The following is a 22,003-nucleotide window of genomic DNA, read 5'->3' as shown; positions in this document are numbered from 1 at the left end:
GTCATTGGTTAATTAATAAAGAAATTGCTTGGCCTCATAGGTTAGAACATAGGTGGGTGGAGTAAACGGAACAGATGTCTGTAAGGTCCATTTGATTAATTACATCTGTTAGTTCTCTTATTTGACATAGCCATTGGTGAGAGAGGGGTGTTGAAATCTCCTACTGTTATTATGTGTGGTTTGATGTGTGATTTGAGTTCTAGTAATGTTTCTTTTACATATGTGGGTGCTTTTATATTAGGGGCAAAGATATTCAGGATTGAGATTTCATCCTGATGAATTGTTTCTGTTATAAGTATAAAGTCTCCATATCCATCTCTTCTGATCGATTTTAGTTTGAAATCAATTTTGTTAGATATTCGTATAGCCACATCCACTTGTTTCTCAGGTCCATTTGATTGGAAAACCTATTCCCAACCCTTTACTCTAAGGTAGTGTCTTTGAGGTTGAGGTGTGTTTCTTGTAAGCAGCAGAATGTTGGGTCCTGTTTTTGTATTCATTCTCTTAACCTGTGCCTTTTTATAGGTGAATTGAGTAAATTGATATTAAGCAATGTTAATGACCGGTGGTTGTTAACTCTGGTTATTTTTTGGTGGTAGTGTTTTGTGTGTTTCCCTTCTTTGAGTTGTGTTGGTGGAGGGTTGTCAGATGTCTGTGCTATTGTGGGTGTTGTTGGCTTCCTTGAGTTGAGGTTTTCCTTTCAGTACTTTCTGTAAGGCTGGGTTTGTGGATATGTTTTGTTTAAATCTGTTTTTGTCATGGAATATCTTGTTTTCCCCATTGATGGTGAAAGAAAGCTTTGTTGAGTATAGTAGTCTGGGCTTGCATCCATGGTCTTTTAGTGTCTGCAACACATCCAAGACCTTCTGGCTTTCATAGTTTCCATTGAGAAGTCAGGTGTAATTCTGATAGGTTTACCTTTATATGTTACTCGACCTTTTTCCCTTGCCACTCTTAATATTCTTTCTTTATTCTGTATGTTTTGTGTTTTGATTATTATATGGAGAGGGGATTTTTTTGATCCAGTCTATTTGGTGTTTTGTAAGCTTCTTGTACCTTCATAGCAATATACTTCTTTAGGTTGGGAAAGTTTTCTTCTATAATTTTGTTGAATATATTTTCTGGGCCTTTGAGCTGGAATTCTTCTTCTTCTACAACTATTATTCTTAGGTTTGGTCTTTTCATGGTGTCCCAGATTTCCTGGATGTTTTCTGTTAAGAATTTGTTCGATTTTGTTTTCTTTGATCAATAAGTCTATTTTCTCTATATTACCTTCAGCGCCTGGGATTCTTTCTTCTATCTCTTGTATTCTTTTGGTTATACTTGTCTCTGTAGTTCCTGTTCATTTACCCAGATTTTCCATATCCAGCCATCCCTCGGTTTGGGTTTTCTTTATTTCCTCCATTTTGCTCTTCAAGTCTTGAACTGTTTCCTTTACTTGTTTGATTGCTTTTTATTGGTTTTCTTGGATATCTTTGAGGGATTTATTAATTTCTTATAACTTTTTGTTTGTCTTCTCTTCCATTTCTTTTTTTTTTCACTTCCTGTTTAAGGGTCTCCATCATTTTCATAAGGTTACATTTAAAGTTGATTTTTTTTTTTTGGTTTTTCGAGACAGGGTTTCTCTGTAGCTTTGGTGCTGTCCTGGAACTAGCTCTTGTAGACCAGGCTGGCCTCGAACTCCCAGAGATCCACCTGCCTCTGCCTCCCGAGTGCTGGGATTAAAGGCGTGCGCCACCACCGCCCGGCAAACTTTTTTTTTTAACCTATTAAGCCATCTTGCAGGCTCCTTATTTTTTTGGGGGGGGGGGGTTCGAGACAGGGTTTCTCTGTGGTTTTGGAGCCTGTCCTGGAACTAGCTCTTATAGACCAGGCTGGTCTCGAACTCACAGAGATCCGCCTGCCTCTGCCTCCCGAGTGCTGGGATTAAAGGCGTGCGCCACCACCGCCCGGCTAAAGTTGATTTCTTTTACTTCTTCTGGGTTAGGATGTTCAAGTCTTCCTGTTATGTGTTCGCTGGTTTCTGGTGTTATATTACTTTTCAGGATGTTGGAGGAATTCTTGCCCATCTCTTCCTTCAAATGAGGCCAGCAGAGTCTTGGGGTTTTGGTCCAATCTTTGCTGTGGCTGACTGTGTACTTGGGAGTTTTTCTTGCTCTGTCCTCTCTGGGGTTTTGGTCCAATCTTTGCTGTGGCTGACTGTGTACTTGGGAGTTTTTCTTGCTCTGTCCTCTCTTAAGTCTCCTCAGTACTGGAGCAGGCTCTCAGATTCCCTCTGCCCTGAAGCAGGCTGTGCTAGGGGATCTAAGGACCTTGCAGGTGAAAAGGATTGCTTTGGAACTGTGTGAATTGGGGTAAAGAAAGCCAGTAGCCAAGAACACACACTGATGGACAACCAGAAAAGCTTAGGGAATTGGAGGGGGCCTGGACTCAGATCCCTGGGACGGTCCGGCCACTTGGCCACTCACTCACCTCTCCAGATCCCCTCAGCACAGGAGCAGGGCCTCTTGCTGGGTCTAAAGGACTTTGCAGACAAAAAGCCAGGCTTGGGGGGGGGGGGCAGGGTGAGATGCTACAATGAAGCCCCAGCAGCAGGAATACTCCTCACTGGCTCTCCAGACCCCTCAGTCCTGAAGCAGGCTGTCCCTATGTCTTATTTTAACCCATCTCTATTAATCTATGCATCACCACCAGGTCATGGCCTACCAGCAATGCTTCGTCATGTCTGAATCTGGTGGAGGCTCCATGGCTTCTCTTTTACTCTGTTCTTCTTTCTCCCAGCATTCAGCCCAGCTTTGTCCACCTACCTCAGTTCCCTGCTCAGGCCCAAGATAGTTCTTTATTCATTAACCAATAAAAGCAACACATAAAGAGAAGGACCTCCCACACCACTGTCCTTGTCCAAACTGATACTATAATGTGGCACAAACAGCCCTTGTTTAACCTAGCTCACCAATCGTGTTGCTGGGTTAGGGAAAAGGAAACATGTTGAAAAGAGAGTGAGAAAGAGAGACACACCCAGATCTGCGGAGAGGAAGGGAGACAGAGGCAGATTATGCTTCTGTAGAGAACTATCTTAATTTTAGGGGGTTTTTTGTTTTTGTTTTGTTTTGTTTTGTTTGTTTGTTTGTTTTGTCCCTGTGAACGATGTCCAGGAATTTCCACACAGGTTGTAAACGTTTCTGAGTGATTTTAAAGTTTTATTTCATGAAGAAAAATAGAGATTAAGAAATGGAATCAAAGGAGTCCCCTCGGGACAAGATCCCACACTGCTTTATTTCCAACTTGTGAAAACGAATTAGAGAAAAGCTTAGAGATGGCCATTGTGTGAAGTTGTGCAGCTGAACCCTCAATTGCCTTGAAGACCCCAAGATGCTGGAGATGACAGAGCTGTGGGATACCTGCTGAGAAGAGTAGCTCACAGGCAGTGGAAACAGCCCAAGAGAAAGAGGTGTGATGCAGTCAACAAAGCTGAAAAAAATTGGAGATCAGAAGGGTTTTTTTTAACATCAAACATGGAGATGAAGAGTTTGGAGTTTGCCCAGTTGATTTTCAGTCTAATTTTGGTCCAGTATTTCCTCACTACGCTCACTTTCCTATGTTTTGGAATGGTTATGTATATACTGTGCCATTTTATGTCGGAAGTATGTTATCTGTTTTGGATTTTGATTTTATGGGGATTACAGTGAAAAGATCACAAGACTCTCAGAAAAGACTTTGATCTTTGGACTTTTAGACATTGTTGAGACTATGATAGACTCTGGGGACTGTCTTAGTTTGGATTTTTATTGCTATGAAAGACACCATGACCACAGCAACTCTTTTTTAAATTAATTTATTTAAAAAATATTTTCTCATTTTACAAACCAATCCCAGTTCCCAATTCCTCCCCTTCTCCCACTCCCTTCATCTTCCCTTCCATTCCTCAGAAAAGATAAGGGTTCACGTGGGAAGTCACCAAAGTCTGGCACATTGCTTTGAGTCAGGAACAAGGCCTTCTTTACTATAGCTAGTCAGAGCAAGGTGTCTCTCCAAAGAGAATGGGCTCCAGAAAGCCAGTACAAGCAGTAGGGATAAATCCTGGTGCCACTACCAGTGGCCCTGTAGTCTGTCCCAGCCAGACAACTGACACCCACATTCGGACCTAGTTTGATCCTATGCTTGTTCCTCTATTGTCAGGTCAGAGTCAGTGAGCTCCCATTGGCTCAAGTAAGCTGTTTCAGTGGGAATTCTTTGCTCATATTCTTGCTCTTCCCTCTCTCTGTGTGTTTTATGTGGTGTGTGTCTGCGTGAGGGTGTGTATTTTATGTGTCTCTTTGTTTTGTATGTTTGTATGTGTGTGTTTTATGTGGTGTGGGTATGTGTGAGGGCATGTGTTTTATGTGTCTCTGTGTGTATGATGTATGTAGGGAGTACTTATGTGTGAGGTTGTGTGTTTTGTGTGTCTGTGTGTGTGTTGTATGTGGTGTGCATGTATGAGTGAGGGTGTATGTTTATTGTGTCTGTGTGGTGTGTGGGGGTGCTTGTGTGTGTGTGTGTGTGTGTGTGTGTGTATGTGTGCACTTGCTTTTCTATGAGAATGTGGCAGTCAGATGTTGACATCTGGAGTCTTTCCTCAATTGCTTGCCACCTTACTATCTGACACAGGATTTCTCACTGAACCTGTAGCTTACCTTTTACATTCTAGAGAGTGAATATCTAGAATCAGCTCATCTTTGATCCTGTCTTATATGTTATGGTTACTGGTACAAGTCAACATGCCCAGCTACTACATCAGTGCTGGGAATCTGAATCCAGGTCCTCATGTTTTTAAAGCAAGCACTTTATCTGTTGAGTCATCTCCTCAGGCAGAGAGGCAATCTGAAGAGTTATCAGAGTAAGAAACTTGAGAAATGAAATTGTTTAAAGCTCAAATAAAAGCAACCCACAAAGAAAAATTCAAGTTGGGTAGTGGTGGTGCACACCTCTAATCCCAGCACTTGAGAGGCAGAGGCAGGCCTGGTGAGCAGGAGCTACTTACAGCAGGGACTCCAAAGCTACACAGAGAAACCCTGTCATGAAAAAAAATTGTACACGATATAGTAATCACTTCTGAGAAAGAGGTAGGAATTTCTGACACAGTGTATTTATGTTTTTGATAGTTATTGATTGAAAAGTTAAGAGATGATAATGGGAATAATATAGGTGCAGTAATTAGATTGATTCCCCCAATTTATGACAGGCAAAAGAGTTTAACTAGCTATATTCTGTATACAGTCTACCAATACAATTTTTCTGCCTCTGTCATCAAAAGTAGATATCAGAAAGGTCTTGAGTTAGTTTGAAACAGACTGCTGACTCCAGCCATACCCAGCTTACCTGAGAAGTCACTTCAGTGGAGAAGAGAAAGATCCTGAACATCACCCCACATTTTCATTCATTATCAGGCCACTAAAGGGAGTGAAGATGCAGTACTTTTCTGACAGCATCACTGAAGGCTTGTTTTACTTGCTTATTCCTTAGAGTGTAAATGAATGGGTTAAGTAAAGGGGCAACTGAGTTATTGAGCACAGCCACACCCTTATTGAAGGCAACTCCTTCTGTTGCTGAAGGCTTTATGTACATGAAGATGCAGCTCCCGTAAGAAAGGGAGATGACAACCATGTGGGAAGAACATGTGGAAAAGGCTTTCTTTCTCTGCTGTGCAGAAGGGATCTTCAGAATGGTCCTGATGATGTGGGTGTACGAGAGAATCACCAGAACCAGGGTGACTATCAAGGTCATGACGGCTAAGACAAATTCAATGAGCCTCAGCAACCTTGTGTCTGAACAAGCGATTTCTATGAGGGGCCCATAGTCACAGTAATAATGATTGAGCACATTGGATGCACAGAAATCCAGCTGACTGGTCAAGATGATTAAGAATAAGATGATCAGGAAGCCACTCAGCCAAGAGCAGAGGACCAACAGGGAGCAGACCCTGTTGTTCATGATGGTGGTGTAGTGCAGGGGTTTGCAGATGGCCACATAGCGGTCATAGGACATGGCCGTGAGAAGGTAAAACTCAGTGGCTCCAAAGAAGAAAGCAAAGAAGTACTGCGTGAAGCAGCCAGCAAAGCTGATGGTCTTGATTCCCGTAGAGATGCTGAAGAGTATCCGGGGAGTAAACGTGGATGTGAAGGAGATCTCCAGGAAGGAGAAGTTCCTGAGAAAGAAGTACATGGGTGTCTGGAGGTGGGAATCCAGCAGTGTGAGGAGGATGATGGTGAGATTCCCCACAATGCTGAGGATGTACGTGAGCAGGAGAAACAGGAAAACACAGACCTGAAGCTCTGGGGCGTCTGTGAGTCCCAGCAGAATGAATTCGGTCAGAGTCTGATTTTTCATCACCGACTTTTGTGCCTCATAAAGCTGAAAAAGAGAGAAACGGGCGATGATGGTGAGCAGAGCCCAACGCTGCAGTCAAGAGGTCTCGGAGTTCCTTTGAAAATCTGTCTTTAGGGAATCCATCTATTCTGAGTCATCCAGACACAATGGCTGCTGGCTTCAAACTTGCTCTTCACCAAATCTGTGTTAAAATGTATATCCTATGACTTTGCTGCAAGCAGTCCCATGACCAACTGGGCTTTCCTGGGTGCAGCCTTTCAATTTTAATTTTTATGCCTTATTCTTCCTTCAAACATCAGAGGATGTAGTAGCACGTGCCATCTTTCCCCAGCTCACTGTCTCGATGATCCACTCTATTGTTGCCATCACAACACATTCACCACCTGCTTTATTCTGTTTCTTCATTTGCTAACACCCACAGGCAGTGCAGGATTGGTCCTCTCTCTCTCTCTCTCTCTCTCTCTCTCTCTCTCTCTCTCTCTCTTTAGGTTTTGTGCCTAGGACAAAGCTCAAAAAGCCTTCAAATAGTGAATTCTGTATAGATATAGATATCTGTAATGGGATTGTTATTCCATAATATCAGTATTTTCAGGGAAGGGGTTCCTGGGCCCCCCAGATTTTCTTTCAGTGTTTACTAACTAAGTCTGTTAGAGGAGACTTTGAAGAGGTTTTCTTGTCTAGCTGGAACACTTTCTGCCCATTAGCATTCAGCTTCTGGAGATTTCACTGCTTTGTCTTCCAAATTCATGTTCATATCCAACACAACACAAGCACCCATGGATCATTGTGTGAATATTTTCATTTATCATTGCAATAATTAAATATTGGAAACAATAAAACTACAGGAGTATGCAAAGAACAAAATTACAATTATTTCTATTGTGGAATAATATGGGGAATTTATATTTTATGACTTATATAAGACTATAATATATGCTGGTGCCCTGCTTCCCAACAGTGTGATTTTATCTGTGTGTGCACATTCTAGCCTTTGGAAGAATTCCAGTGGCCAGAGATGTTTTTTCTGTGTGAAGGATGGAAGACCTTTCTTTATCCTTCACGTTAAAAATGTTCAAAACAAACCAAAGTGTGGTTTTTAATATCAAAAGTTGCAGAAAGCGTAGTAGACAGCCCTATTCACATGGCCACAGCCCTGATGGAGGGAGGACATACTCACGTTTTGACACAGGGAAGGAGCTGAGGGATTTGCCTCTGGACGTTAGGTGGGGAGAGTCAGATGGGGAGGTTGGACGAGAATGGAAGCTGGGACACAACGGACACTAAGACAGATTTTAATGCTAACCTGAACCCTGGCTGCTCACAAAGCGCAGATGCAGGCTTGTGGATTCTTGGTGTTGTGAGTCGGAGTGGAGAGGTAGATATGGATGGAACCTGACTCAGTGGATCATTCCTATCTGGATCCTCCCACAGCCCCCTTTTCTCACAAAGCACAGGCTTCTGTGGAGGTTGTCTGAACGTTTCTAGTTCTCCTCATCCTTTACTAGCCACTTACTGCCCCTTCATGGGCCCACATAGACTCAACATGTAATTCCTGAGGATGTTGCCTTACTCAAAGCAACTGGATATAGGAACAGTCAGCTGAAAGCCCTACTGCTTGTATTTGGTCTAAAGTGTGGTCTTGGGCCTTTTTCCAACTTTATATAAGGTTCAGGGAAAGACTATTTTGTTTAATTGACTCATCAGAGACCATTGGAGGATAAGTGATTGCCTTGAGACTCAGGTCCAGGAAATGTTAGTTAGTCTCTCAAAAAGAGTACTGGGGATTAAATTTAAGAGGTAACTATGGTAGATGCTCCAAACAGACCCATGAGAAAGCTGCCTCCATGTAGGAGTTGGAATAATAGCCTTGTGGGAACTGAAGCGATAACCATGGCAGGAGGAAGGAAGTGAAGTGTTTACTCAGGGTTCTTTACAGGAACAGAACTGATAGTGTTGTGTGTGCGTGTGTGTGTGTGTGTGTGTGTGTGTTTGTGTGTGTGTGTACATGATTCATATGCTTACATATACACAAACATAGTTGATTTATTATAATGGCTTAAGGGCTGTGGTTGGACTGGTCCAACAATGCTGTCTCCCAATAGAAAGGTCAAGAATCATGATGCTTAATGTCTACTGGAATCTTAAAGATGTATATTCTTTTTTTACTGTGTTTTTCTTTCATTAAATATATATTCTTTTATCATTTTCTCATACCATAGAATTTTGAATACAGTTTCCCTCTCTCTACTTCTGTCTGTTCCTACCTATCCCCTCTCACATCTGAATTCATTCCCTTTCTATCTCTCATTAGAAAATAACAAGCTTGAACAGACATAGCTCTTTATGATTCAAGCCATGGTATTTTTATCTTTATATGAAATGATTACGCGACGAAAGTAAATATACTCATCTCTTCTATCCTTGACTGTACATTTCTATGCGCCTGACTCTGACAAGAGAAGTGAAAGACTGAAATATTTTATTGCACATCTTGGTCTACATGTTTAATTAAAAGCACACCCTATAATCAGAAAAAAAAGAAAATAACAAGCTTCTAAGATAATAACAACACAATATAAGGAAAAATAAAATATAATAAGATAAAATCCTTATATTGAAGTTGGACAAGACAAGGCAACAGAAAAATAAAAGAACCACAAGAGAAGGCACAAGCATCGGAGACCCACTTGTTCACACATTCAGTAGTCCCCCAATAAAGTGTTAAACTGAAAGGTATAGTTTAAATGTAGGGGACCTGATGCAGACCCATGTAGGTCCTCTGATTGCTACTTCAGTCTTTCTGAGTACATATGACTTTTCTCGGTTGTTTTAGAGGGCTTTGTTCTTCTGACATCCTCCATCCTTTCTGTCTCCCCACTCCTTCTGGTTCCTCTTCCTTGGGATTCTCTCTTAGGGGAGGGATTTGGGGGAAACATCTCATTTAGAGCTGTGACACTCTGAGTCATCTCTCCAGCTCTGAAGTGACATCTTGTTTTAAACTTTATTTTATTAAATAAAAATATTGTCTCTTCACAGAATTAAAAAGCTGCAATATTTGTGTATATAATGTGTACATAAAAGCACATATGGTACTTTTAAAGTATTATTCTGGGCTTACGATGACAAGAATTGGGGAACAAAAATTAATTGTATGTCTCTCCTAAAAGATCAGTATATAGCTTTGTTCTTTTTTATGGATAAATCTTCTTGCTAATCTAGTCAAGGGCATAATTTATTAATGAGCAACCCCCATGAACCTGATTAACATAACACTGTCAGTAGAATATAGTGGATGCTAGATGTTGACACACATGGTCACAATAAAGTTGATATCACACTGTGAGAGTAAAGACATAATATTTCGATTGCAGCATGTCTGTTATTGTGAGAAACATAGTGGGTATCAGCGTATGATAGTTTCTCTGTTTTGACAGTCACGCCAATCCACTTAATCAATAAATGTTGTATTGTGTTGTATTGTGGCCATACCGTTATTTCCAGACACATTTCTTAGAATAATGCCTAGCAACACTGGATAACACTAATGGATTTCCCTTCTGCATGGAAAATACTTGTGATGTCAGTGATTCATGTGACACTTCAGAGTGTCACCCATGCTGTTGCTAACCTTTCACGCTTCTACATTTCAGTGATTGTCTCATTGCCTTGGGAAATTTCCTTCTTTTACATTTTCTATGCTATAGAGCAAAGTGTCAAACAATTTTTCAAATATTCATTAACTTGCGAATGACATACCAGAGGACTCTTGGGCTCGCTCTGTTCTTGGGGGAGATGATGATTAGAGCAGAGTGTGTGTTAGATTTTTGGAGATTTTTAAATATTCACAGTGACATTTTTCCCTGTCTTCAGAACAGGCACTACAGGATCAATTGTGCTAACAAACAATATGTTCCCTGGAGGTCTTGATACTGGAGATTAATAATAACCTTTTGTTGTGATAGTAAAGAACAAAGGTTTAAAAGATGTTTAAAGAAGGCATCCTGGAGAGACATGTGAGGAGGTTTCAAGGGGAGTGTTAAGCATAGGTCATCATCAGGCTGGAGAGAAGAGCCTCAGGGATGAAGTGATGGGGTTGGATGTCATCCTTGTATGGAGTGGCCTGCAAAAGAGATCATTTCTTTACTAGCATGTATCAATTATACAAAGCAATGATTTTCATATGACATTCCAGACAAGCTTATATTGTAGTACCAGAGGTATTTTTAAATTGTCTTCAAGTCATTTGGAAAGCCACGGATCTTTTTTAGGTAGAGAAAATAGGTATGCAACTTATGAATTGTAGTTCTCTTGAGCAGACCCTTTAAAGATTTTTCATACATATTATGGTTTTTTGTGTTTATATGGGATTTCTGGGTGCAAAGTGTGTGTCTCTGCATTTGTATGCATTTCTTGCACTTTTTTCTCTGGCTCTTTTACTTCTATTTTTATCCTATTCCATTTGTTTTTGTTTTATCTTATGCTATTATTTTTTAAAAGCCTATTTTCTAATGAGAAAGAGAAACAAAGGGTGGGATTTGTTGTTTTTTTTTTAATGAAGAAAAACATTTAATGGAGGTGTTGGCTTACAGTTCAGAGGTTCAGTCTATTATTGTTATGGTGAGGAGCACAAAGGCATGCAAGCAGATATAGAGTTGGCTACATCTTAATCATAAGGCTACAGGAAGTGGACTGTGACCCTGAGAATGTCTTGGATATAGGAGAACTTAAAGCCCAAACTCCACAGTGACACACTTCCTCCAACAAGACCACACCTATTTCAACAAGGCCATACTTCCTAATAGTGTCACTCCCTTTATGGGCATCTTCTTTCAGACCACCCTCCAAAGGGTGGAATTTGGATGGGAAGGGAGGTGGAGAGGTTCTGGAAGGAGAAGCTCCAATCAGAGTATATTGTATGAAAAGAATCTATTTTCAATAAAAAAAATTAAGAAAGCATTTTAGATTACAGAGCAATCGGGACAACCATACATACGGTAGAGTCTTATCACATACCACGTGCTCAGTGTCTCCTATTAATAACTCCTTACATCATTCTGATGCCTTTTTATAACTAAATCAATTGGTACTGATAGGTTATTGTTAAACAAATTCCACCATTTATTCATATTTTTAGAAACATTTACCTAGTTGCCTTCTGCACTTCATGATCTTACCCAGAGTGATCCTGTTGAATTGCTGTGTATCTTTAGTCTCCTCTTGTCTGTGATGGAGTCTCTAACATTCCTTGCTTTCAACAGTCTTGCTAACTTTGAGGAGCCATGGTCAGATAGTTTGTAGGATGATCCAAAATTGGAATTTGTCTGAAGTTCCGGGGAAGAAGCCCAAAGAGGGACAGTACCATTCTAAATACATTGTACCAGAAAATCTGAAGATCAACTTCTGATCAATTAGTGAACTTTTCAAACTTGTAAGCTAGAAGGTTCTGTAGAGTTTAAGAAAATAGTATTTAAGGATGATAAAGCCCATGCATAAGGGTGAGTAATATTGAGAGATGAGAAGCCAAGAACAATGGCACTAGGTTTGGATCCTAATACCTGAAGTGGCTTTGTGGGAGCCTAGCCTGTTTGGATGCTCACCTTCCTGGTCCTGGATAGAAGTGGGAGGACCATGGACTTCCCGCAGGGCAGGGAATCTGGACTGCTCTTCATTCTTGAGAGGGAGGGGGAATGGAGTGGGGGGAAGGGGGAGAGGGGTAGGGGAGTAGGGGGAGGGGGCGATGTGTGCGAGGAGGGGGAGGGAAATGGGAAACGGGGAGGAGGCGGAAATTTTTTTTTTGCAACAACTAAAAAAAATAAAAAATATATATAAGAAAAAAATAAAAATAAAACCTATGAGAGAAACTCAAAAAAAAAAAAGACTTTAGGTTAGTACTCTAACAGCCTTGACAGGAATATGAGACATGGGTGACACAGTTTTCTCTCTCCGTGGATCTTCCATCAAGAAAAAACTATTGTTTAAACAACTTTCTTTTTTTTGTTTATTTTTGAGATTATAATATAATTGCATCATTCTCCCTTTGTTTGCTCCCTCTTTCAAATTCATGGCCTCTTTTTTCATTAATTGCTGCTACATGCACACACATACACACATATATATATAGAAATATAAACATACATATTTCTAAATATAATCTTCCCAGTCTGTATAATGGTACTTGTATGTATGTTTTCAGGGGTAATCAGTTCATATTGATAATTGCTTCTTATGCTCTTCTCTGGGGAAGACTGTTCTCCCACTCTCACTACTCCTTAGGGGCCTGTAGCAGGAAAAACCTTGTAGTGGAAGAAACTGGTAATTCTGAGGGGGTAGAGACGGAAGAGTTGAGATCAGGGTGGCATAGACACATATCTTTGGAGATACGTATGGAAAAATTAGCTATTTCCATGTGAAATTCTAATCTTTCTATAACAGTTAATACCACAAAGTGCTGAACATTTTGGTTGATCAGACTTGGTACAGTTTCAGTAGTGACTGGACTTGATGTAAGAGTGATCTTAGTTGTTCATATTGTGCATCTACCTCTGCCCACGGGTGCTCTGGTTAAAGACAGCACAGTGTGGACTGATTTGCATTTCCTCGTATTGAGTGGATGACCAAGAGGAGAATGCCCCATTTTCTAGAACACATGTTTCTGAACCTAATTAATTTCAAACATTTATCCTATCCAAATATACTTGGTTCTTGAATGGTGAACTGGATAGGTTTTAAAAAAAAATCTTAAAATTTTTCTTTTCGTGGTTTTAGAGAAGGTTTCTGTGCTCGGGATGGTCTTGAAGTTGTTAACTAGCTCAGCCTTGAACTCTTGACCTTCTTGCTTCTGCTCCCTGAGTGCTGAGATTACAGGTGCCTGGCTATATGATTTTGTGGAATATTCTTAGCTTTCACCATTGTCCGAAGAAAATAAGGAGATTAACTATTATAAATACTGACTGCTGAGGGGCCACACTTCACGTGCAACCATTAACACAGATGCTTAGTAAATATGCAGATCCTACAGATGTGTGTTTATCATAAAGGAAGCCTGAGGATGTTAGTTATATTTTTTGATGTTTTAAAATTTTTAAATATGAAAAGAAATTCTTTGGAGAATAATCCTATTTCCTCTGAATATTTTTGTCATCTAAAGAAGGGTTATACCTTTAATATGTCTATGGTGTTACTTGGAATATACCTGAGTAATGAGAAGATGTTTGGTAGGAATAAATAATAGCTGTGTGCACACTATGAAGGCACAAAACTTTATTTCCACAATTAGAAAACACATAAACAATGAGAAGACTTTATCACTTTAGAGCATTTTAAAAATTTGATCTGAGTTATTTTCATAGTGATTACTGGTTCTCGTCTCACCTTCACAAACCTCTCCATGATTTTCAGTTTCCCCAGAAAAAAAAATTAAGAATACTAGTATTCCACCACAGAAAATGCTTACATGAGGTACAAGCTTCAGGAATTAAAGACAGGAACACGCCAAGTTGTTTTCTTCATAGACTACTTTGCATGTGATGATGCAGTATTCTGAAAATACCTCTTGCATCCTAAGAGCCTGGAACTTTTGCTGGACCTCAGAACTAGGGTTAACAATAGACCTTGAAGTAGCTTAAGATTTAAGAATGTTATCCTACTGTGTGCTCAAACTGTTTGATTAAACTGCCTTTGAGAGAATAATGTAAGGCCAACCGTACTTGCTTTGGATTTTCTATGCAATTGACTTTTACAACCTAAGCTAATGCATAGCTGCAATTTTAATTTAATTTAATTTAAGGAGAGTCATGTACTCTCCTATGCCCCTGACCCAGATAATGCATGTGTATCATTTTCTGAAAACAGCAAACATAAGTTGTAAACAAACTTCCTGAAATCTACCATTAAGGTTGAAAGCAGCCATTTATGGATATTGATTATAAACAATATTACGTGGGTTGGTTGGGATCAGATGGAGCCAGTGACTTAATCCCTTTAAACCTCAGCTAAAGATTTCTGGAAAGTATCCCATTCCTTCCCCATGTGATGTTTCTGTGTTGTTCAATAAATTCAGTGTGAAGCCCTCTGTTGGGACAGACAGACAGACATATAACAGACACACACAGCATATACAGGAACACAGCTCCTCTCTCTCTCTCTCTCTCTCTCTCTCTCTCTCTCTCTCTCTCTCTCAGACAGACAGATAGATAGACAGACAGACAAAGAACCACACAGACACAGAGACACATGCAGAAAGAAACAGACAGCACACCGGCAGACAGACACACACACACATACAGGGACAGACACAGATACTGGTGCAGACACAGATGCGTAGCAACGCAGCTGACAGACGACGATGGAACATACGGGGAGTGTGATGTGCAGAGTTCAGATTTGAACTCGTTCTTGTCTAGAAGGCAATGGAAAGTGTTTCTATTTCTTCCCTTAATGTGACAGCAATGCATTGTTGGTAACTTCAAGTTAATCACTAATGCACATAATCCTCACACACATCTAAGCAAGTACCTTGATCTTTCATCTTTATTCCCACATATTCAACAACACCCATCTTTGTCGCCAAGATAGTTCAACTAAAGGTCCATCGCAAAGGGGTGCTCAGGTCCCCACTTTGTCCTTCCTTATAAATTTTCAGCAAAACTAACTGAATAGTCTCCTTTCCTTTTGCTTTTAAATGAGGTATTTAGATCGAGAACACCACCTTGCACATTGGGGCTCTTCAGAGGAGCACACCACACAGATACACATGTACTTCTCAGATACTGATAGACTGATAGCACCAGATAAAACATCCCTAAAATGCCTGAGCTAGCAGGTAAAAGATGAGCTAAATTTCAGTTCTTTGATTGTGGCCAGTTTGCCATAGACGAGATGACAGGAGGGAAAGATGTTTGGTCTTTGGGGAAATGAGTAACACAGGTACACTCCAGGCAGTGGTAGGTTTGTCAGCATCCCCTTCACGTGTGTTATGAGACAAACCAGTGAAATATCAACATCTGAAAGCTGTTACCCCTTAGCATTGGGACTTTGATCGTATTGAAACATGGTATAGGTTTTTAAAGAAGAGTCTTTAATGACTCTTGCTGAGTCGAGGGCAAAAGTTAAAGTATTCCCAAGAAATGAGACATGTGTGTTTAGATCCCACCAGAGACACAACTCTTATTTGTATGTCTTTTGCATGGCCTTGGAAATGTATGTAATGTAATCTTTGAATAATACACTAATTGAAGAAACCATTCTAAGTAAAATAAACTTAAAAGAAGGTGAAACAATTTACATGATTTTCATTTTTGGATTATAAGAGAAAACTATCAAAGCAAAATTATCTCGATGAATCTATGTGATGGGAGGAAGACACACACTGTCAAGCCCGGTTACTTAGATTAAATTTAGGTGCGCCTAAGGAACTTACTTCTTTGTGAGAAATACAATTCGTTTTACGGTGTCTTTGAAAGCTGCTTTGACTTGCTTGTTTCGAAGTGTATAAATGAACGGGTTAAGCAGAGGGGCCACTGATGTTGTGAGCAAAGACACAACCTTATTGATGGCCACCCCTTCCTTTGCTGAAGGCTTGATGTAGATGAAGATGCAGCTGCCGTAGGTGATGGAAACCACAATCATGTGGGAAGAGCAAGTGGAAAAGGCTTTCTTCCTCTGCTGGGCAGAAGGGAACTTTAAAAATGGTCTTGATGATGTATGTGTAGGACAGAACAACACACATTAGAGTAATGATGAGAGTCAGTATGGCCAAAGCCAGGATCATTTTCTCTATAAACACCGTGTCTGAGCAGGTTATCTGCAGAATGGGAGAGGCATCGCAGCCAAAATGATCAATCACATTGGAGTCACAGAACTCCAGCTGGAGGCCTATGCCAAGAGGCGGGAGGATGACGAACAGGCCAGCACACCAACAGGAGAGGACAAGAGCTGCGCAAACTCGGTTGTTCATGATGCTGGTGTAATGCAGGGGTTTGCAGATGGCTGCATAGCAGTCATAGGACATGGCTGCGAGGAGGAAAAACTCTGTTGCTCCAAAGAAGACAACGAAAAACAACTGAGCAGCACAAGCATTGTAAATAATGGTATTGTCTTCAGAAGCCATCATGTACAGGAACCTGGGGATACATACAGTGGTGAACGAGACCTCTAAGAAATAAAAGTTTCGGAGAAAAAAGTACATGGGCGTTTTAAGATGAGGACCCAAGAGCATGAGAGCGATAATGGTGAGGTTCCCAGCCACGCTCAACATGTAGGTGAGGAACAAAAACAGAAAAAGGAGAACTTGTAGTTTAGGATCATCTGTCAACCCCAGCAAGATGAATGTTGTTATTGCCGTATGATTTCTCATCCCTGTCTTGTGCCAAGTCATGAGTGTTCGGACCTGAAGGGAGAAGTGTTAGAAGAAGCTGGCAGCGGAACCTGAAGACTCCCCAGCCAGGGAGCCCGCATGCGCACCCTTTCCTCTCACTTGACAATGTTTGGTAAGACAGCAATACCACTGGTGTCCTGCTTCGTGGCCTCTGTGGAAATATCTGTATTGTTCTTATGTATAAAATTTTCTGACTTTTCTATATTCTCTACATTTCTAAAGATGCCAAATAGAATCCAAACCAAACATAGATCATGCGCATGTACAACATGCAACTTCTCAGCTTCATTGTCTCAAGATATAGATTCTTCCTAAAAGAAGTCTTGACAACGCGTTCTTTAATCCGCTTTAATCTTTTTAATTTTTTCTTCATCCCCACCATTCTGTAATACTCTAGATCTCAAACCAAGAAACTTCGGCTAATTAGGATTTTATGTTGATCCTCTTACATTGTTGTCATTAATTTTAACATTATCATTTCACTTTAAGGGGACAACTTTGCTGTTTGAATTTCAGATGAACCCTAAATAGGAGATTCAAAGTGTAAAACACAAGGTTGTGCCTCCGGTTTACCATTCCTGTATTTGACAGTGAGGAATATTTCTTTAGTAAGTTTTGGGACTTTTTCGGTAGAAAGTTTTTTGAGATCTCTGAAGCAGTGTAAGGAAACAAGTTCTAGAAATGGAACATAAAACTGATGTAGTCTTATTGTAATGCTTTAGAGAAAGGGTGGAGCTAGTAGAGTGGTCTGCGGTGCTGCCCACATGACAACCCTGCCCTCTTAGTTATTGCTCCTTAGATCATTCTTCCCTCTACCCCATCAACCATTTCCTAATCTTTTTGCTGTTTTCTGGTATTTTTAACTAGCATCTATCTATGTATCTATGTATCTATCTATGTATCTTTCTATCTATGTATCTATCATCTATCTATATACCATCTGTCATCTATCACCTACCTATAGGATATCATCTACCATCTATCCATCTGTCTATCTATCTATCTATCTATCACCTACCTATACAATATCATCTGCCATCTATTCATCTATCTGTTTACCTACCTACTCTCCTTCCTACCTAATTGCAGCAAACATATAAGAACCTTGAGCTTATTTAAATCAGTCTTTGTAAACAAATTACACAAACACCATACCTTTCTCTTTGGCACTCATCACCGTCCATTTTCTTACTTCGAAGCAGTCCAAGTGTTCCTTTACTCAAACTTATATTTTTCAGGAATGTCACTATGATATGGGTTCGGCCAAGTCTCCCTTTCTTTATGTCAAAACTTAACGTTCATTGAAATTTGTTTTCAGCAACTTTTCTCAGATGTCTACCCTGCAAAAGAAAATATACTAGGCTTTCTTGGACTGCAATCCCCCAAATCATGACACAGAGACTTATTATTAATCATGCATGCTCAACCTTAGTTTTAGGCTTGTTTCTAGCTAGCTTTTTTCTTTTTAACTTAAATTAATGCATGTCTATTAATCTATGTGCGGCCCTGAAGCTCATTTATTTCATCTATCTATCCTACTTTCTTGCGTCCTCTGTGTCTGTCTATCTGGCCCCTGGCTGACTGAGTTAGCTGGCTCCCCCTTTCACTCTGCCTGCCCGCCCTGCCTATCCCTCCTCTGCTTAGCTATTACCAACTTTTTGTTATCAGCATTTTATTAGCTCAATCATGTGCCTTAGGCAGGCAAGGTGAAACACAACACATCTTTACACAATTAAGCAAATGCAGCATAAACAAATGCAATACATCTTTAGCAGCATAGTTAAGCAACTATTCCACAGCACAAACATCTTTACATTTAATAGATTAAACAAGTATTCTATTCCACAATAAGAAAATGTGATGAATTATCATAATAATAACAGTAGTTCATAATAAATAATATGCTACTTTTAGTTTTCTTTGTGTTATTAGTAGGAAATAATTATTCAGTGAACATTTTAGGCTAATTCAAGGGCTTACTGATAACTCCTACAGACTTCTATATTAGAGGAGAAAAATTAATTTCTTATATTTTAAAACATCCACCCCAGTTGTACGAAATGTGTGCCTTCACAGTTGAACCTCAAAGATATTGAATGTTTCTTATTTTTATTATTGTTCAAATAAATATCCAACATCTATTCACTCATATAAATACTTAACAAGCACCCAGTATTTACAGAACATAACACTGAGAATAGGAGCAAGTTATTCCCAAAAGGATCTTATAGGCTACAACAGTAGCAGATAATATTTCCTTTTGTTTGTGACATAGCAACACAAGACAGCAGCAAAAACCTTTGGATTTAGGGTAACAATGATCCCATGCTCATTGCTTGACACTTGTTCTTAATGACCCTGGTAGCTATTCATAATTTATTCTATTCTTTCAAACTGATTTTCTACTAAAGTTGGCAATCAACACTGTCACCAAAATATGAGTAAGACACAGAGCTCAGTGTTTAGAGGCATGATATTTGAAACAGGGAAACGTGCCCCTCTCCTTAAGGGGTTAACGGAAGAGAGAGTATCTTGCTACCTATTTGCTCAAGGGAGACTGGCAGACTGAACACAGTGCCCTACCAGCATCTCTTTTTAATTTTCTTTCGTCTCTCCTTCCCTTCTTCACTTCCTGTCTCCATCTAATTGTAGAATGTTTAAAAATTTTATAACAGATCCTGCAGGGGCTATACTGCCCGATACCTCCTCTCTCTTCCTATCCCACCCAGCTTACATCCAGAACCCCCTAACCCCTGTCTTTCTCCCTCACTCCCTCCCTCCCCTCCTTGGCGGCATAGCACCTCCCAACTCAGCCTGCTAGGGCGCTGGGATCGAACCCGAATCATGAGGGCATGGGGAGGGCGGTAGTTCCTTTGTCTCCTTAGCCTGCCTGCAGCAAGCAGGGTGGGCCCTTTGTTTGCGAGCTACCCAAGCAGCACGGAGTTTCGATCTGGGCACCAGGAGAACCATCACTGAGGAGTGACATCACTGGGAAGGTACATCAGTGGGCAAGAAGACCTGATCCTGTAAAAGAAGATCCACAGGGGAGTATTGGGAGGAAGAGATGGGCAGACGCCAATGCAAGAATTCAGCCAACAATCTGAAAAACAACATGAAACCACCAGAACCCAGGGACCTCACAACAGGAAGACATGAACACCTTAATCAAGAAGAAGTAGAAAAAATTGACTTCATGAAAGTGATTGACACCCTTAAACAGCATGTAAAAAATGCCCTTATAGAAATGGATGAGAAGTATAACAGAAAGTTCGAGGAATTGAGTAAATCAGTGAATGATACCCTAGGAAACCAAGGAAAAACAATCAAGCAGATAATGGAAACAGTTCAAGACTTGAAAACTGAAATGGAGGCAATGAAGAAAACACAAACAGAGGGCCGACTGGACATGGAAAATCTAGGTAAACGAATAGAGACTACAGAAACAAGCATAACCAGCAGAATACAAGAGATAGAAGAAAGAATCTCAGATTCTGAGGATAACATAGAGAAAATAAACGCACTGATCAAAGAAAAAAGCAAGTCCAAAAAACTATCATCACAAAATATTCAGAAAATATGGGACACAATAAAAAGACCAAACCTAAGAATAATTGGAGTAGAAGAAGAAGAAGTGCAGGTCAACGGTCCAGAAAAAATACTTAAAAAATTATAGAAGAAAACTTTCCCAACCTGAAGAAAGATGTATCTATGAAGGTTCAAGAAGCATACAGAACACCAAATAGGCTGGATCAAAAAAAAAAAAAAAAACATCTCCTCGCCATATAATAATCAAAACACAAAGCATACAGAATAAACAAATTATATTAAGAGCCGCAAAAGAAAAAGGCCACGTTATTTATAAAGGTAAACCTATCAGACTTACACCTGACTTCTCTATGGAAACCAGGAAAGCCAGAAGGTTCTGGATAGATGTACTGCAAAAACTAAGAGACCATGTATGCAAGCCCAGACTACAATACCCAGCCAAGCTTTCATTCACTATAAATGGAGAAAACAAAATTTTCCAGGATAAAAACAAATTTAAACAATACGTAGCGACAGAGGCGGAGCGGCGGCGGCCAGACGCGGCGGAGCGGCGGCGGCCAGACGCGGCGGAGCGGCGGCGGCCAGACGCGGCGGAGCGGCGGCGGCCAGACGCGGCGGAGCAACACCGCATACAGGAAGAGGCTTTCGGGGACCGGCGCAGAGACAGACCCAAGCGGCAGGAACAGGCGTGCAATAAGGAGAGCAGATCGCCCTACTACAATCGAATCAAAGAGGTAGGCCTTTGGTTGGCCAGGTCACTGGCACAAGGGGAGCCTGGTCCTGTCCTGAAGATCCTTCAGAGGGGTGAGAGGGTTCTTGGCCTGCAGCAGGAACCACGAAAGAGAGTGAGGGCATTTTGTAAGCGGTGTCCTTGGCCAGCAGGGAAACCTGATCTGGTTTTTAAAGGACCCATTGGATAGGATCAATAGGAGGAGATGGGCAGGCGTCAAGGCAAGAATTCTCCCAATAATCCGAAAAACAACATGAAAACATCAGAACCCAATGATCTTACAACAGAAGTATTTGAACAACCTAACACAGAAGAAATGGAAAAAATCGACTTTATGAAGATAATAGAGTCCCTTAAACAACATGTAAAAAATGCCCTTATAGAAATGGATGAGAAGTATAACAAAAAGTTTGAAGAAATGAGTAAATACGTACATGATACCCTGGGAAACCAAGAAAAAACCATCAAACAGGTAATGGAAACAGTTCAAGAATTGAAAACTGAAATGAAGGCAAAGAAGAAAATACAAACTGAGGACCAGCTGGATATGGAAAATCTAGGCCAACGAGCAGAGTCTACAGAAACAAGCATAATCAATAGAATACAAGAGCTAGAAGAAAGACTCTCAGATGCTGAGGACACCATAGAGAAAATAAACGAACAGATCAAAGAAAACAGCAAAGCCAACAAATTCTCAACACAAAACATTCAGGAACTATGGGACACAATAAAAAAACCAAACCTAAGAATAATAGGAATAGAAGAAGGAGAAGAGTCACAGCTCAAAGGCCCAGAAAATATTTTCAACAAAATTATGGAAGAAAACTTTCCCAACTTAAAGAAAGATATTCACTTAAATATTCAAGAAGCATACAGAACACCAAACAGACTGGATCAAAGAAAAACATCTCCTCGCCATATAATAATCAAAACACAAAATATACAGGTTAAAGAAAAAATATTAAGAGCTGCAAAAGAAAAAGGGC

The 22,003-nt window shown here is 40.3% G+C and overlaps 1 protein-coding gene and 1 pseudogene across 1 annotated transcript; both read right to left on the bottom strand.

The window, feature by feature from the left end:
• Positions 1–5,430: 5,430 nt before the first annotated feature.
• Positions 5,431–6,366, bottom strand: LOC121463612 (olfactory receptor 6C4-like). The gene has a single exon (XM_041675889.1). It carries the CDS (start codon positions 6,364–6,366, stop codon positions 5,431–5,433), a length of 936 nt encoding a protein of 311 aa, XP_041531823.1.
• A 9,414-nt stretch (positions 6,367–15,780) lies between these two features.
• On the bottom strand, positions 15,781–16,720 carry LOC121460431 (annotated as a pseudogene).
• Between the last annotated feature and the right edge of the window lie 5,283 nt (positions 16,721–22,003).

Source organism: Microtus oregoni, unplaced genomic scaffold (genome assembly GCF_018167655.1).
Source record: "Microtus oregoni isolate MIOR12 unplaced genomic scaffold, Mior012 000001F_ref0000356, whole genome shotgun sequence".
Lineage (NCBI taxonomy): Eukaryota > Metazoa > Chordata > Mammalia > Rodentia > Cricetidae > Microtus > Microtus oregoni.
Note: the sequence above shows the minus strand (reverse complement) of the source record. Positions and strands in the feature narration are given on the sequence as shown.

Bases quoted from the DNA above. Each gene is read 5' to 3' on its own strand.
- LOC121463612 (XM_041675889.1), bottom strand. From the start codon at position 6,366: ATGAAAAATCAGACTCTGACCGAATTCATTCTGCTGGGACTCACAGAC.